This window comes from Berkeleyomyces rouxiae (assembly GCF_048999995.1).
Source record: "Berkeleyomyces rouxiae strain 22BRR77 chromosome Unknown BrBRR77_ptg000005l, whole genome shotgun sequence".
NCBI lineage: Eukaryota > Fungi > Ascomycota > Sordariomycetes > Microascales > Ceratocystidaceae > Berkeleyomyces > Berkeleyomyces rouxiae.
In genome coordinates this window covers 736,922-753,807 of record NW_027396495.1, presented here as the reverse complement: position 1 = coordinate 753,807, position 16,886 = coordinate 736,922, and the positions used below count along the sequence as shown (strand labels likewise).

General features: G+C 52.5%; 7 protein-coding genes across 7 annotated transcripts; 4 read left to right on the top strand and 3 right to left on the bottom strand.

Annotated features, from left to right (window-relative positions):
• Positions 1-618: 618 nt before the first annotated feature.
• BROUX77_005334 (uncharacterized protein) lies at positions 619-943 on the bottom strand (the record flags this gene model as incomplete). The annotated part of the gene is made up of 2 exons (XM_073750196.1): positions 619-780; positions 896-943. The coding sequence occupies 2 exons, from the start codon at positions 941-943 to the stop codon at positions 619-621; spliced, it is 210 nt and encodes a 69-aa protein (XP_073604220.1).
• Positions 944-1,491: 548 nt separating this feature from the next.
• Positions 1,492-4,662, bottom strand: BROUX77_005333 (uncharacterized protein; the record flags this gene model as incomplete). Its single annotated transcript, XM_073750195.1, has 7 exons — positions 1,492-1,978; positions 2,053-2,742; positions 2,812-3,105; positions 3,167-3,216; positions 3,283-3,302; positions 3,365-4,199; positions 4,279-4,662. 7 exons carry the CDS (start codon positions 4,660-4,662, stop codon positions 1,492-1,494), a joined length of 2,760 nt encoding a protein of 919 aa, XP_073604219.1.
• A 2,061-nt stretch (positions 4,663-6,723) lies between these two features.
• BROUX77_005332 (uncharacterized protein) lies at positions 6,724-7,653 on the top strand (the record flags this gene model as incomplete). The annotated part of the gene is made up of 2 exons (XM_073750194.1): positions 6,724-6,899; positions 6,969-7,653. 2 exons carry the CDS (start codon positions 6,724-6,726, stop codon positions 7,651-7,653), a joined length of 861 nt encoding a protein of 286 aa, XP_073604218.1.
• Positions 7,654-8,176: 523 nt separating this feature from the next.
• Positions 8,177-9,151, top strand: BROUX77_005331 (uncharacterized protein; the record flags this gene model as incomplete). The annotated part of the gene is made up of 1 exon (XM_073750193.1): positions 8,177-9,151. The coding sequence occupies one exon, from the start codon at positions 8,177-8,179 to the stop codon at positions 9,149-9,151; it is 975 nt and encodes a 324-aa protein (XP_073604217.1).
• Positions 9,152-9,768: 617 nt separating this feature from the next.
• BROUX77_005330 (uncharacterized protein) lies at positions 9,769-12,880 on the top strand (the record flags this gene model as incomplete). Its single annotated transcript, XM_073750192.1, has 2 exons — positions 9,769-12,053; positions 12,130-12,880. The coding sequence occupies 2 exons, from the start codon at positions 9,769-9,771 to the stop codon at positions 12,878-12,880; spliced, it is 3,036 nt and encodes a 1,011-aa protein (XP_073604216.1).
• Positions 12,881-13,114: 234 nt separating this feature from the next.
• On the bottom strand, positions 13,115-13,642 carry BROUX77_005329 (uncharacterized protein; the record flags this gene model as incomplete). Its single annotated transcript, XM_073750191.1, has 2 exons — positions 13,115-13,430; positions 13,524-13,642. 2 exons carry the CDS (start codon positions 13,640-13,642, stop codon positions 13,115-13,117), a joined length of 435 nt encoding a protein of 144 aa, XP_073604215.1.
• Positions 13,643-15,905: 2,263 nt separating this feature from the next.
• BROUX77_005328 (uncharacterized protein) lies at positions 15,906-16,823 on the top strand (the record flags this gene model as incomplete). The annotated part of the gene is made up of 1 exon (XM_073750190.1): positions 15,906-16,823. The coding sequence occupies one exon, from the start codon at positions 15,906-15,908 to the stop codon at positions 16,821-16,823; it is 918 nt and encodes a 305-aa protein (XP_073604214.1).
• Between the last annotated feature and the right edge of the window lie 63 nt (positions 16,824-16,886).

Sequence of the window (16,886 nt, the reverse complement as noted above, 5' to 3'; positions counted from 1 at the left end):
TGTTGCAGCTACAGTATAGACGTCGCCTTGGTAAAATCAGAGCATTTCTCAGAGTTGAAAAGACGCCCCTCTAATTGCTCACCTTGAGCCTAATCCATTAAAACAGGCAGACTGATGTGAACTTTGACATTGACATTGCTGTGAATACACTAGGAACCGTGCCAGTTCCTCATATGCCTGCCAGCTACATGGCATATTCCCTCTAATTGCGTACAAATAAACAGCCTACGCCTGCATGTTGAGGGCTTTTGATAGCTCTTGCGTTTGCCCACGGCAATGATTCGAGTCTCGCACCCGGGTCTATCCCACAGCGTATCCAATACATCGCGATCCCTTGTCGACAATCGCAGACATTGAGAAAGGCGGAACAGTCACAGGACGTTACGCACAAAAGTCAGCGGGTGTTGCCCAGAGAGCAACTCATGAGTGAAGAAGAAAAATCTATTTGACTGACTGCCCGTTGCAGCTTCGCATTATTTCCGGCTCCTCGCGGGTATCGTAGCATGAAATTGGTCGGCATCGGGGTTTGTTTTTGGATATGGCAGAGAGAAGATCGTGAACAAGACAAGAAAGAAGGGGCAACAGGGCGCAAGAGAAGCAAGACAAGAGAGCAACAGATTACTGCTTCTTTTCAGCCTCGGCCAGGAACTTGGTGATGAAGTCGGCCTCGTCCGAGCTGGCGGCGTTGATCGGGGGAGCGGCACCGGGGGTGGGAGCCTTCTTGCCGCCGGTAGAGAGGAAGACACCACCGAACAGAGAACCCAAAACAGCCATAGACAGCTAAAGAGAGCGTATGTTAGCAAGGAAAACTTCAATTGGTCCACAAGACGACATCGCAGTCGCGCAATGCGAAGCCCCATACAGCCCACAGAACGACGAGAAAAAAAAAACTTACGTAGTGGGAGCCAACCTGGCGGCCAAAGATGGAGTAGTAAGCAACCATTGTAAAAAAAAAGCTGAAACACGAAAGAGTTCAGAAAGTAGCAGCAGAAAGGTTGGCCGTAGCAAAGGTTGAAGAAAAAAAGAGCTGGTCTCGCTGTTCGGGAGCAAAGGATGAGCTGGCTGGGCGCTTCGGGGGAAACAAGAGCTCCGGGCCATTACGGGCTGCCAGGGACAGAGGCGTGGCGCTGGGGGCTGTGGCGCCTGGAATTCCAGGCGACAAATGAGGCTTTGGAGGGGGGTGTGGCGGGTGTGGAAACTATGTATCACAGACCCACCTCGACTCGAGTCTGCACGAGCTGACAAGCTCTCTGGGAATTCATCATCACAGCTTGGAGCTTCTTAGTGGGAGCTGTTTTAAACGTTGCAACCATGTACATGTGTGATACCTCATGTTTCAATTTCCACACCATCAATAATGGCCGATTTTGAAGTAAAATAAATCTCTCTCTTCAAGATCTGCGCTATTCTTACGTTGCTGTTCTGTTTTCCAGCATTCAAGTCGCTGGTCAATGACGCATTCCCTGCTCTAATATAACCCCGTCTGGCCGTCTATTTCGCAACTTCAGACTCATAGTCATAGTTGGGAATCCCAGATAGGTCCTGATAACTATCGTCTCCACTCCCGGGACAGACCGTCAGGTACACCACCACATTGCCGGCGGCCGGGTTCACCGACACCAAATCAGATCTTCCGTTGCCGAGCTGATCCGTAAAGTGCTCATTTCTACCAGTCGTGCTGCCGAACCAAGCCGACCTTGGTGCATCCCAGACAATGCTGTTGCCCTGGGTTGTCCCGCGCTCAGACTGGTCCACAAGGCCGCTGTTGAGCCATAGCTGCGCGTCGCCGGTGATTTCGTGCACGGCATACATGTCAGCTTTGCCGTCGCCGTTTGCATCGACGAAGCGGAAGTTGGCGCGTTCGTGGTGGCTGCTTGGCGAGATTTGCCCGATGCTTTGGAGACCCCCTGCTTTGTTGAGCCAGGCAGTGGCTAGCCCGTTGGGCGACATGCAGATGACATCGGCTCGACCATCGCCGCTGGAAGGAGTATTAGTATTGAGCTGGTGCGTTGGGTACTGGCAAGAAAGGAGACAAAAGACAGTAAAACTTACTCAAGATCAGCAAAGTGGTTGCCATTGTCTGTGTAGCCAACACCCCAACCTTCCGAACAAGTGGTCTGGTTTATGTGGATGACATCAAACTTGAAGACCATGTCCGACTTTGATCTTGCATGCTTGTTGAGCCAGATTTTTAGTTGACCCGTAGTCTTGTTGACTGCAATGACGTCAGCATAGCCGTCACTGTCCCAATCCGCCAGGTGGAGTGCGCGGCGATCGGTCTCGGTGTTCAGAATCGAGATGGAGGTGGCATATGACGCGTCACCAAGGCGCGAAGCGTTGCTGGCTGAGTTCAAGTTCCGTCTGAGCAATAGCTCGCCTGATGGTGATATCCAGACGTAATCGTGGATCTTACGGTTCCGCATGTCGGCAAAGTGCGTGCCATCGCCAATCTGGAACTTGCCACCAGAGCCGGTGTTTTTGAAGCCTAAGATGGACAGCGTACATTGGCTTGCGGCTGTGCAGTTGGAAAAGGACACAAGGGCAGCATCGGCCTGGCCTGTCCCAAAGATGCGGCCAAATTGTATGGCTTCGTGGGAGTTGGTTGGTGCGTTGTATCCGGGAAGTGTGACAAGGTCGGGAGACGGGACCCATTCCGGGATAAACCCTTTGCTAATGCTGCGCTGATTCGCCTTGATGGAGATTGTGCCATCCTCTGAAATCTGGATCCAGTCAAAGCGATGGCTATCAGAGTCGTTAGTTAAGGACATCTTTGCTGTGCCATACAAGCAAAATATCTAATCAAAAGCTTACTCTCCGTTGATGTCGACAAAGCGAACTGAAGCAACGTCCTTCACTACACCATCAAAAACGTTAGTCTGCTGGAGTGAAAGCTCCTGGAACGCCGATGGTATTTCGCCGGTGCCCTTGTTTCTCCAGCATTTGCCGGTCATCTCCTTTGTGTTCAAGAGGCAGTAGTCCAGGCGTCCATCGCCGTCGATATCGCCGAAGCGAACAGAATTGCGCTGGTAGCCATCGATGCCGTTGTGCCATAGACCAATGCTTCTGAACGAGATTGGGTTGGTACCCGTGTTTATAGCGGCTTGTCTATATCTTTCTGTTAGTATTTGGTTGGAACAAAGGCAGAGATCAGTGGGTTGAGACATACACTGAGCTGTTCGCCCCGATGCAAAGCAGGTCGTCGAGTCCATCATTGTTCTGTTATCCGAGTTATTAGATTTATACAGGCCCGAGTCGCACATGAATCATTTCGCATGAACATACCACATCGCCGAAGCGTATACCTATTTTTGCATGTTAGCGATTTCTTGTTTTCTTGAAAGTTGAGTTGAACAAAAACACCTACCAGCTTGGTCGCAATGGAAGGGCAGATCCTCGAGCGTCGTCATATTCACAAATGTGCCGTTTCCAGAACCCTGCATTACTGATACTTTAGGTCCATCAACGATGACCAAATCGTCCGTTCCAGAGCCGCCGCCAACAGGCACTCGGCCGGACACAAGAGACGCAAACATGACGCTGCTGTTGTGGCTCGCCGTCGCTGATACAGAAACGGGGGCGCTGCTAAATTTAGGCTTGAATGGCCCATCGTTGGAGATACCCTCAGAGGTGCCGCTAATGATCATCTGGCCGCTGCGGTCATCAGCCCTGGAAGCTCCAGCAGTTGGTGAGCAGGTGCTGTTGGCTTCGCCGTCGGTGTACAAGACGTCGGTCCGGGCGTCTTTGATCAGCCCCCTGCAATGAGCCTCGTAAATAGCCGAGTACCAAGCACCAGCCATTTTCTTAAAGCCTGCGACAACAGGATGTGTGCCATCCCAGATATCAGACGTTAAGACGGTTTTCTTGTTATCCATCTCAGCCATGAGAATCGGCTTTTCCTCAGCGGCCAGCTTCTTCCCGAGGGCGCGGTAGCCCATGTTGATGGTGGCTGTTTTGCCGCCGTCATCTTTGGGGAGTAATGTAGATAGAACAATCACAGTATCCGGCACTAGAGCCCAAATATCACGGAGCATGGCTTCCATGCGCTTTGGGGCTTCCTCGTAGGGCAGCTCAGGGCTGGAGAAAAAAGCATCGTTGGTACCGACGTTGACCAGAATAATATTGGGCTTGAAAAGCGGCACAGTGTTCTTGGCGCGGCCGTGTACCTGATTAACCTTCCATCCAGGGTGGCCCTCATTGTCCTATGATTAAGTTAGCCTTCATTTGTATGCAGCATTGGCTGTCTTGGCCATGGTGAGGGTTCACAAGCGACCGACTTACCAAATCGGCCATATCACCCCAACTTCTAACTGAGCCCACCATATTTACGGCCCAGCCCTCACTACGGAGCTTGTCCCTCAGGAACTTGCGGTATCCGTTGTGATGAGGGTCGGACTTTTGAGCAGGCTCGCCCTTTGTGATAGAAGCGCCAAGCGGCATGATCCGCAGACCAATGTCACCTACGCCGGCGCATTTTCCGCTCCCAAACGGAATATTGTGCGGCAGGTGGTCTTCAAGTGTCCAATATACGGGTATGGCAAGGAGGAACAGGATGACTGCTGCCACCGCTGGAAATCGCACATAGCTGCAGAAGATGACGCGTCGAACAGCGAAAAGCAGCCGATGAAGTCTCCGAGGCTCTCTGGTGTCTAATAGAAAAGCCATGGCGGGCAATAGAGACAACAATAAAGCTTGCGGCCTGAGAGGCAGGATAGAAGCGGTTGAGATTAATTGTATAGAAGAAGAGGTGGAGGGGTAGGTGCAGAGCTCCAGGCTAGATCAGTCAAGCATAGCTTATCGGGCTTGCTGAGCAAACAAGAATAAGGATAAATCCGCGCTTGCGGCAGTAGCAATGGCACAGACAGACGAAGGCGTCGTGGGGAGAGAAGAGATCAGAGTCTATGGAAGCACAAAAAGCATGGCAATGAGAGATCAGTCCGGATGTACAGTACAAAAGAGAAGACGAGTGGCGAGCAAATCAATCCAGAGGCGAGATAGAAAGAGAAAAGAGCCTCAGCAGCGCTCGATGACTTGCAAGATCGAGAATCAGAACCAGGACTTGTGCAGTGCCGGGCGAGGGGAGATCAGTCAGTTTCTGGTTGCCGTGCATATAAGCATGCAGGCAAATTAGTTAAAATTCTTAGGCAGAAGTGCCACTCAATAAGAGGCGATCTCCCTCGTCACTTAGGCTCTTCTAACAGGCCTGTCTGAACTGGCGTGTTTTTGAGTGTCTCGTGTTTGTAGACTTGTAGCTGTTTGATGCTGGTGATGACTGATCGGCGCCAGGTCCGGGGGTGGTGGTGTTGTACGAAAGGGAGACTGGGGAGAAGAAAAGAAAAGAAGAAAGAGAAGCGAGAGCAAGAAGCCGTGCCTTTGGCCGATGCGAGTCTAGGACTGTTGTCTCAGAAAGTAAACATGAACAGAAAAGAACATGGAGCAGAAAATTGGCCGTCCGCTGGTGATTATTAACCATCACCCGCTCGTGGTCAATGCTCGTGAAGTGGGCATTGGCCATTTTAGGATCGTGGCACATGGTCCATGTATTTATGCCTGCACACTTCCAGATATCGCTGGAGCTGCACTAAGAAGGCGCTATCGTTTAGTGGCCCGCCCCTACCGAACAGGCCCCTTGGCTTCTGAATCCGCGCGAGAACCTCCCCGTTCAGTAGCACAGAGCATTGACTAGAAGCTCCTTTCGGCCAGTTCCCGCCGCTTAGTTCTGAAGAGCTCGCAAGCTCTGGCTCTATTTGTTTAGGGGTTACAGCCCCCCTTCTCAAGAAACTTCAGCCCCCACGGCTGCTAACAACGTGAACCGTATTTGGCCTGTTTCCAAGTTTCCCTGTCCGGCTCTTTTGTCTCGAGTTAGATTTGGTTTGAGTTTTCTTGGCTTTCTAGAAGTGCACACAGGTACAACGTTCTATGGACCGCGCACACAACTACATACATCACCAACTCGTGCTTCACTTGGCCGCGCTATTTATATCTCACCTCGCACTTCTTCCAGCGTGACATGCTGCCATGCCTGTTACTGCACCTCCCTCTCCAGTACTCGAGTGAATCCCCCGTGGCCGCCGTAGTCTCGCTTCTCCGTGACCAGAAAGTGCTGTCAAGACAGCCCGGCCACTATTGCCAACCAACATGCCCACCTCCCGTCTTAGCGACATCACCATGCAACTAATGGTGGCACATTAGAGATTGCAAGAGAGGGAACGCATGCATTTTCGAGACCCCCTCACTTTCCATGTCAGTAACATTTGAGATTAGCCCGCCTCGTATAAAGGCCCTTCTGTTCCCCTTCTAGACAGATATGGTCACGAACTTTTGTCAGAAGTTAGACCAGGGTCAAACCGCATATTTTTCGGTTTTCAGACGTCATTCACAGGACCAGCAACGATGAGCTAACCCTTTGTGTACTTCTCACGTGATCTAACAAACCTTCTACTAGGGTTATTTCGACTCGGTTGGCTACCCGTAGTCAGCCAATGCCGTGCTTGGAATTCCGCTCTGGGATTCCCGCATTCTCGGGGGTGACAAGCGTTTTCGTCAAGATTCCGGTTCCGTGGGTCTCTGACGACATCAACAACAATCCTAGCGGAAAGCTATACGCAACCTTGACTTGATTGTCGAATTTTCATCCCACATAAATCCAGGATTCACCACCTAAGTCTGTCGGCCTCTATTTCGCCACCTACAATCCCAACTCACCCTCAAATCATCTCTCTCACAATGTGGTGGCCAGGCAAAAAGCAAGACAAGCCTAGTGAGGCTGCTTCTGCGACGTCTACCCATTTGTCGTCGCCGTCGCCTGCCAAGCCTGCGCACGAAAAACTACCCGAAAGCCTCCAGAAAGCCGTGCGCGACACGGCCGCGGAAACAGCATTTGACAAGGCCGTTGACGGATAGTAAGTTCTGCCCACGACCAGCCCATGCATAGTAGCTCTCGCTCTAACACACTCGCTTCTTCGCAACAGCGGTCCGGACTCGACCGAATCCAATGTCAGATATGCCGCCTACTTATCTCGCATACGGACCATTGTCAGCTCCGCCCACCGCTATGTCGCTTACACCAGCGACATTGGCGAGTCCTTCCGTCCTGTCGTCAACCCCGGCATCGTGCGCGCTGCCTATGGTGTATCTTGGCTGTACCTCGTCGGCGATGTCAGCTTTGAGGGCTACAAGGCCTACTGGAGTAACCAGCGCACGCTGAATCCTAGCCTCCAGCTGAGCCCCGCGCAGCAAAAGTGGGCTGGCCTGCCGGACCCTATCACCGACGCGGTGCCCTCTGCGCCTGGCTCAGCAACCGCCAAAGTCGCTCCACTGGATGACTACCGCACTGTCATGCTACAGCGTGCCATCTTCCAGAGTCTGGCGAGTATGGGTCTGCCGGCCGTGACGATCCACAGCGTCGTCAAGTACTCGGGCCAGGCCATGAAAAACGTCAAAAACAAGACGGTCCGCACCTGGGGCCCCATTGGCTTGGGCCTGTCGGTGGTGCCTTTCCTTCCCCGCCTCTTTGATGAGCCCGTGGAGAACGCGGTTGAGTGGGCTTTCCACAAAGCTTTCCTAGGTGTGGGTGGCTCTTCGGCTGTCGATGGTGCTCCTGCCACCGGCCGTGAAAAACTCTTGAACAAAAAGCCCAAGGAGAAGGAGCTATAGAATTCGTTCCACACGATAGAATCATTTGGGTGTTTGAGCTTGAAATTTAGACATGTCAGCGCACTAAATTAGAGAGTTAGGAAAGTCTGTTACTGAACCCTAGTTACACATAACCCTAAATTAAGGCGATAGTTGATTGTCTTCAATCTCGGGAAAAAAGCAAGTCCAACACGTTAACCGCAGTGACATCACGAATAACTTATCATTTCTCAACCTTCAGTTTGTCATCAAGTGCTATTTCCAAACGTGAAGCGGCGCAGCCTTGTCTGCCTTAGTTTTAGGCGTTTAATACATGTGCACGTTGAGGCGCTGTCGTCATTGCGCAAGGAACCTTCTGGAGTGCCCCATTTTCGGCCATTGTCTTCTTCTTCCTTTCACCATTCAAACTTGCATGTGAACAGCGCCCACCACAGTCCATCGGCGCTGACGACACCTGCTACAGCCTGCCTGATTTGTCATTCACTTGCTACCGACACTTGCTGCTTTTTTGTCGTGCTTATAACCCGACTACCGCGCTACGGAAATGTCCTCCTCCAAGGCTCCTGGTGCCCCGAGCACTGAAGGAGCGTTTACCAGCGACGACACCTCCTACATCAACATGAAAAACTACGACGACGCATCTCTTGTCGGCACCCACTGCGAGCTGTCTGAATGCAACCAACTCGACTTTCTGCCGTTCCTCTGCCAGAGCTGCCGCCACACCTACTGTCTCGACCACCGGAGCGAAACCGCGCACCGATGCGCCAACGAGGGCGCCTGGGCCCGTCGCCGCCGGGACGCCGTGCTCGCGCGGCCCACCGTTGGCGGCAGCGTGAAGCTACGCGACAAGGTAGATTCGGAGCGGCCGTGCGCGCGGCCAAACTGCAAGACAGTCATTGGCACGGCGTTGACCACCGGTGTACACTGCAAGGACTGCTTGCGCGACTATTGCCTGGCACATCGTCTCCAGGAAGACCACGACTGCAAGAATCTGCCGCCGCTGACCACCAAGGGCTTTTCGCTGCGCTTGCACCAGCAGCAGGCGACGCAGAAAAAGAACGCGCTGCTAGACAAGTTCAGGGCGTGGGCGGGGGAAAAGAAGGTCGCTGCGGGGAGGGTCTTGCCTAAGGCGAAGCCGAGTACGGCGTCACAACGCATAATGGCTGTCAACGCTCTGAAGAAGTCAGCAAAGGGCGATGAGAAGCTGGCGGCAGAGAAGCGTGTCTACTTATACGTCGAGGCAGAGGCCGAGACGGCCAAGGCCAAGTTCCCCAAGGGCGCCTTTTTCTACAGCAAAGACTGGGTCGTTGGTCGGTTGCTAGATGCTGCTGCAAAGAGCCTACAGTTGGAAAACGTCAACCACCAGTCGTCTAGCGAACAGGACAGACTGCGCGTGTTCCACGTCGAGGGTGGCCGCTTGCTAGAGTTTAACGAGAAGATTGGCTCGGCACTTGTCAGCGGGAATACGGTGGTGCTCCTGAGGGGCGTAGGGCCGCCACCAGATCTGATTGGGCTTTGATTGAGGAGCGCTTTGCTTCTGTTTTTCTTGTTTTGCATCAGTAGAGCGGCGACCTTGATTAGTGCTTGTTTTGATGCAAGGTCTTTGTCAGGGAAACATGAATGTGTTTGATTTCCAGGCCTTCTTCTCCCGTGCTGATCCACATGAAACCTCGCAACTTGCACCGATACTCTTGTTTAGGAAAACAATCTGTGGAAGAAGGTAGTTAGTTAACTATAGTTAGTTGGTTGTAGTTGTACTTGGTCATGTTGAATTTACGTCATTGGGATCGTGTCGTATAGTCACGCCGAAGGCTTGTCCCCACGAAGAACTTTGCTCCATGATCACATATCTTTGCTGCTATTCTTTTTGGTCATATGAACACATGTTTACATGTAAAATGGAAACTTTATTTTCTTCAATACTTGTCATACCGACCCTGAGACCATGGCTCCGGCAAGAATGCCAGCGACAATGGGGGCAAATCCAAACTCCAAGCACAGAGCTTTGATTGGACGGACGTATTACGTTATCACGTGACTTCGCGTGACTCTCCCTGTCACACTATTCAATCTTCTTTTGCGTCGCGACACATCTGGACGCGTCCAATGCTTTTGGCTCAATAATGCACCGTCAGAATGCCTCCACACGTCACACGAAAGCGACTCCGCGACGAAGATGTTGCAGCCCCAGCCAAAGCGGCTCCTGCGGGCCGGAGAAAACCCACACTCTATGACAGTCTAGATGCTGTTCCCTCAGCCCACAACGCCGGATCCACGGTGCTAGACCGATTCAACAAGGGCGACGATGGCGAAGACAGCAGCAGTCTTTCATCCACAAATTCCGACGAAGATGGTACCTTTGAAGATGTGCCATTGGCCAAGCGTCGGAAAATTGATCCGACGCCAGCCCTCGTAGCCGCAGCCAGCGTTGACAGCGACTCCGATGACGCCGAGGACTCTGACGATGACGACATGGTTTTTGAGGATGTCCCTGTTCCCCTCCCGGATTTTGACAATGCGCCTGTGCCTACCGGTGATCTAGAGCTCACGCTGCGCAAGGACACACGTATCTCCCTGATCGGTGACACCCAGAAAAAGGGCTCGACAAAACGTGCGCGACGAGCCCGGATACTCACGCATTGTATGCATATGCAGTTCCTCATCTGGCACAATACAGTGCGCAATGCATGGATCTGCGATCTAGAAGTCCAGGCCATCGTTATATCTCACATACCGCCTCGGCTCTGGGATGACATCGATCGATGGCGTCTTGCGAGTGGCCTGGACAAGAAGGAGCCTGAACGCTCTTCACGTAAGGGAGCAAGGGGAAAAGGAAAAGGCAAGGTCAATGCGGCTGCAGCTGCGCTTGAAGAAGCCGCTGCAGAACCAAGTCGCGATCCATTGTACCGTCTCATGGAAACCTTGGTAGCGTGGTGGAAGCAGCGGTTTCAGATTACTTGTCCCGGGCTACGCAAGCGGGGTTACATGGAGCTTGAACGACTTGATGGCCTGGAGAAAGACTGGGCGAAAGACCGACACGATGCTAGCAGGTTTGGCGAGCGCATTGAGAATATCGAAGAATTCCGAATTTGCGCCCAGAATCTAGAGGGAAGTCGTGATGTTGGCGCTCAGCTCTTTACTGCGCTCGTTCGCGGATTGGGCATGGAGGCTCGGCTTGTCGCAAATATGCAACCCCTTGGCTTCGGCTGGAACAAGCTTGAGGAAGCTGAGCCAGAAGTCGAGGCTGGTAAGCAGCGTCAGAGCCAGCCGATTGAGGTGGCTATAAAATCGAAGCCAGTAGCTCCAAAGCCTAAGCAGAAACCCAGGCCAAGTAAACAAACGAAAACAAAGGTCACCGCCGCAAATGGTAAACGGAATCCGTCCCGACAAGCTAAAAGCTCGCGTGTTATAGCCGATTCAGAAGAAGATTCAGAAAATAACGACGACAATTATGAAGACGATGAACTCACCATGGATCTTAATGACAGCGATCAAGAGTCAGTTGTCAATGTCGATCTTTCAGTTTCTCAGAGTTCAAAGTCCTCTCAAAAATACGATCTTGATCTTGAATTTCCAATATACTGGACCGAAGTTCTCTCTCCCGTCACCAAGCGGTATATTCCCGTGGATGCCACAGTTAAGAAAGTGATTGGCTCAACAAGGGAGCTTATCGAGCTACTCGAACCCCGCGGTGGAAAGGCCGACAAGGCACGCCAGATCATGGCCTATGTCATTGGACATTCTGCCGATGGAACCGCCAAGGATGTGACGGTGCGCTATTTGCGTAAACAGATGTTCCCTGGACGCACCAAGGGCTTCCGTATGGGTATTGAGAAGATTGCTGTCCGCAACCGCCATGGAAAAGTTAAACGATATGACTATTTTGATTGGTTCGGCAAGGTTATGGCCTGCTTTGCAAGAAGCAAGGACAGCAAGAAGTATCCGATTACTGAGGCTGATTTACAAGAAGACTCAACGGAACTGAAGCCGGCGAAGCCCGAGAAAAAGGAGATTAAAGAAGGCGAGGAGACGCTCCATTATTTCAAAACCTCCACGGAATTTGTGCTAGAACGGCACTTGAAGCGCGAAGAAGCTCTTTTGCCAGATGCGGAGATTATTCGCTATTTTAAAACCAAGGCCAAGGGCAAGGTCAATGAAGAGCCGGTCTATCGACGCAGTGATGTCGTCCATGTCAAGAGTGCTGAGACGTGGCACAAGCAGGGAAGAGCGCCAATTTCCGGCGAACTTCCGCTCAAGCGCGTCCCCTATCGTGCTGCTACGACGAATCGGAGAAGAGAACTTGCAGAAATTGAAGCCACGACTGGCCAGAAGGCTCTACAGGGCCTTTATAGCACGGAGCAAACAGACTGGATCATCCCCGACCCTATCGAAAACGGAGTGATTCCAAAGAACAGCTATGGGTAAGTTTGATGTGTCGAAATTTTCCACGCCGAGTTAGTTGAACGACCCAGAGACTAACATCTAATTCTGCTTTAGGACCATCGATCTCTTCGCAGCGCATATGTGCCCACAGGGTGCCGTTCACATTCCTTACCGAGGTGCCATGCGTGCCTGCAAGAAACTTGGCTATGACTATGCCGAAGCGGTTGTCGATTTTGAGTTTGGCCACCGCATGGCTGTGCCGGTCATCCACGGTGTCGTATGCGCTGAAGAATATTACGACGCTGTGATGGAGCAGGTGCGCATCGACGAGGCTGAGCGCCAGCGGAAGGAAGATGAGAAGCGCCGCAAGACCTCGCTGGCCATGTGGCGCAAGCTTCTCAAGGGCCTTCGTATCGTTGAGCGTGTCCGCGAAGATTACGGTGAAATCATGGAGGGCTTCCAGGTCTTTGGGAGAAATCATCAGCGCCCAGAGGATATCCAGCGCGAGAAGGAGGAAAAGGCCAAGAGGGAGGCGGGGCTCGGCGGGGGGTTCATCCCTGAGGGCTACGAGGAAGATGTTGAACACCAGGAGGCAGAGACGCACCAGAGAATGGCGCCGCTGCAGACATCGAGCTTTTTCCCTGTGGTTGATGAGGAGGATGATGATGATGGCGGCTTGGTTGTAGAGGATCATCGAGTACATGAACCGCCGGTGTTTCTGGATGCTGGTCCAAAACAGAACACTGAAGACCATGGAGATATTGTGGGCTCTGAAGGTAGCGGTCTTTCAGAACCGGAACCAGAACCTGAGCCCGAGCCCAAACCAAGGAAGCCTACTCGTCGCTCGACTCGCAACCGTCGTTGAGTTTCAATATCACACCACGCAGCTTTTGAGCATGTCCTGCACGCTGCCAACGAAGTATTTCATAGTTAACTATACAGTGAGTTAGTTATAATGACTATAGGTGGTTCTGGCCAGTCTATATCACCCGTAATATTATCCATCATTGATGTATCATGACAACAAGTGTCATTTCTTGGTATTCAATTGCGTGCTAAAGTCGAAAGGCAAACATACAAGTAACTCAAAAGACCCCAACTATCTGTTTCTTCCAAACCGTTCGTGCCATTTTCCCACGCTGTTGGCAGGCTTAGCAGCCGGCTTATCAGAGGACTCCCGAATCAACTCAATAGATTCATGCAGGGTTGCAAAGGCAGTAAGTCCCGGCTTTGGGGTGTTTTCTATTCCATCTGCTGCTTGCCCATCCGAGGCTGCAGGCCCGAGTTGCTCGTCTCTGTCCTTGGGTGCAACGAGAATAATGGAGTTGGATGTGTTCCGTTGGCGCAGCGTGTATTTCTGATCTGGAGACCGGAGAACAGCCGACCCAGTGGTTGGGCAGGTTTCAAGACACAGTCTGTTTGGAACTATATTAGCAAAAAGGTGGAACGCTACAAGCAGGTGTCACTGCACGAGACAAAATAAAATAAAGGGCAGGGATGGCACTAACACGGGTGCATCAGGGCCGTCTAGTAGAGCAGCAAGCTCGGGTGGCAGCTCTAGAAGGCGGTATCCATTATGGTCTGGGGCATGGGAGAAGGAAATCCCGGCAGTATCTTGGCTAGACATTACAAAGATCCTTGTGTATGCGGAATCCAAAGACGCCAGTATATGTGTGAGATAGTGCTGCGGCGAGCTATTACCGGTTGCGAATTGGCGATGTTGTGGGACTGAGATCTGAGAACTAGGAGCTCGGATGAGGCTGAGTGTGGGGCGGTATTTTTTGTCGTGTGACAAAGCAAAATCTGGCTAGGATTTGGTGCTGAAAAGTATGAGGTGGTGATAAACGAAATAATCTTTCAAGAGAGTGGGAAACACTAGTTATACCATTGAAGACTTTGATGTCTTTTCCGAAGAGTGCTATTTATTTGGACGTTAGAAGGTAATGGGGGTCCCGTCATTGATTGATTGATTCTTTATTTACCTGTCTACTCGCGAGGTATTCTCGACATACGACAGGAGACCATTGCTGGTACTAGGGGGTACATACAGTTATCAAACACAACACCCGAATCTGCCTATAGAACCTGCACACTGCGAAGTATAATGACGGGAGGTCCCCCACCCGCCCAGCGACCAAGACTGTCCCTCGTGCGTGCAGCCCCCAAACATAACCCGGAATCCTGGCCCAAACCCTGTTGTACAAAAGCAAAGCAAACAAAACAAAAAAGCAGACCTCCTCAAAACCATCCCCAAAAGTGGAACCAAAACCAGCGCAGCCCTGCTGTGGAGCTACCATCCCCACCAACATTCGCTCGTCGGCTAAAGGGTGGGAAAACGAGAAAAATTCTCGCAGACGAACTAATCAGCGGACGTGGCCTGGGGGCTCTCGAAAGAGCGAAAAACCACGGCCAGATGAGCCTCCAGAAGTCTGGTGATCGTGGGACCTGAAGAAAGAAAAGTTGGCGTAACCGTAGCGTGCGCAATGGATGAGGCACAGCGATACGGTTCCCGCGCCACGGGGCGGACTACCTGAACCTTCCAGAAAGGCGGTCCATCGAGAGTGAGTGTGTCTCCCTGAGGTGCAGTGCAGAGTGCTCGAGGGGCCGACGGTCGTAGCGGTGGTGAGAAAAGGGGCGAACGTCGACGAGATCAACCCACGAGAGGGGAAAAAGACGGGCTCAAGGCCTCACAACTCGAAAAAAGAATAGACGCAGCATTGGGGATATGTGCGCGCTCGTTCAAGCCCACAACGAGGGGGGAATGTTCGTTTTTTGGCGAGGGGGCGACATCTTGAACTCAAAGGTGCCACCCCGAGGGTTGTAGGAGGGAAGGTTGTTGGTGATGATAATCTTTGTGTAACTATGAAATCCCGTTGGAGAAAAAAAACATACAACACCGAGGATTCGCATGTGGTCACCCACCATACTACTGGTTCGGCGCTCTGCGGCTTGACTAAGGGGGAGCAGACGGGACCCCGTATTTTCCGCAGGCTATGGTCGTATGTGGAAAAATTGCATCTGAGGAGAGTCTATAAGAGAAACTGGGGATTGGGGGACAGCAGTACAAGAAAAACCCCGCACTTCTCGGATACGCAGACGACGGGTCTCTGGTGGTTAGTGGTCCTGCTTTTAGCAAGAACTGCGAAGTCATCCAAATTCTCATGAGGGAAGTGTTGAGGTGGACGGCCAACAATGGACTGGAGATCGACCCCGGAAAGTCAACACTGCTGCACGTCAAGGGCAGAAGAAAGGTCGCAGGAAATCCGTCCGTCACAGTGGAGGGTCTAGGCACGATTGAACCCACCCCGGCTAATGCCTCGATGCGATGGCTGGGGCTGCATCTAGACGCCAAACTTCTCTTCGACAAGCACATCGCGCACGTGACCGCGGGCATCAACCGAGTGGCGAACGGCCTGAGGTATCTGGCCGGTTGCTATAAGGGAGCAGATACGAAAAGCATGCTCCATGCGGTACGCGCGTGCGCTCTGAGCAAGGCACTCTTTGCGGCCAGCTCTTGGACTGGGACGGAAACGACAAAAACGGCCTCAGACAAGATAAATGTTGCCCTTAGAAAATGCTTACGGGCGGCTCTCCCTATGTATCGCACCACGCCAAGAGAATGCATACACCATGCGGCAAGCTTTCCACCTTTCGGGCTCCTCCTAGAAGATGAAAAGAGACGAGAGGCGGTACGATGGCACAGACTCGACGACAAGCATCTACTTCGAGGGCCGCAGTACAATCCAGTGGTGGAGAGGCTGCGAAAACTGCTACCTGCCGAAATGGAGAAGCACACCAGGCTCAGGCCAAACGCAGCTGGGCCAGACATGCCATCTCGAACGTGGCTAGACAAGGAAAAAGAGGCAGAGGCACACAGAGCGGAAGTTGAGATGGCCACCCCGGGAACGATCATTGCCTACTCCGACGGATCGAAGCACGAGAATGGAAACGCGGGCGCGGGTTGGGTGATTACGGAAGATGGGGCTACGCTAGAGGAAGGGCACGTAGCTCTGGGAAAATGGATGGAAGTGGCCGACGCTGAGGCGATTGGCGCTCTCGAAGCAGCGAGGCGGGCCACGGCGCGCGAAGGTACCGAGGAAATCTGGCTTTGTCTGGACAACCAAGGAATAGTGAACCGCCTCCGCAACCCATCCACCAGAAACAGCACATCTCAGGACGTTATTGATGAGACAAAGACAACCCTTCGCCGCTGGGCGAGCGAGAGTCCTGGGAGGAGAGTCCATGTGCTGTGGGTCCCAGGCCACATGGGCTTGGAAGGCAACGAACTGGCAGACGCGCAAGCAAAACTGGGGTGCCAACAGACGACAACAGAACCCCGCGTCAGCCTGGCCGGAGCACGGAGATGGAGGCGAGACCGTCTAAGTCTCGAATACGGGGAATGGTGGCAGAAGCAAAAAGGATACCGCCCACTGGGAACTGGTGTCCCCGCCGAACCCCCCTTCCGTGTCTCCCGCTACGACGGCCTCACCAGGATTGAGCTAGGCCACATCCTGGCGGCCAGAACCGGAGATGGTGACTTTGACGAGTACCATGACCGATGGGAACACAACTGTCCACGCGGGTGCCGAGCTTGCAACCAGCCAAAGAAACGAGGACACTGGTGGACGTGCAGGGCACTGCCGAGGCCGTGGAGCCAGAGATTTGCTGACAAGCTTCTGAAAACAACAAAAGCAACAAGTCACGTTGCCAGCGTTTTACGCCGCAATCTCAAGTTCCTCGAAGAAAGACAACAGCCCGAGCGCCCCGAGACTACCCAGCCACTACCCACTGCCAGCACCGAGACATGAAGGTGGGATTTTGAAGGAGAGATGAGAGTGGAAGAGAGATGGGAGAGGAAGGTTAGATTGGGA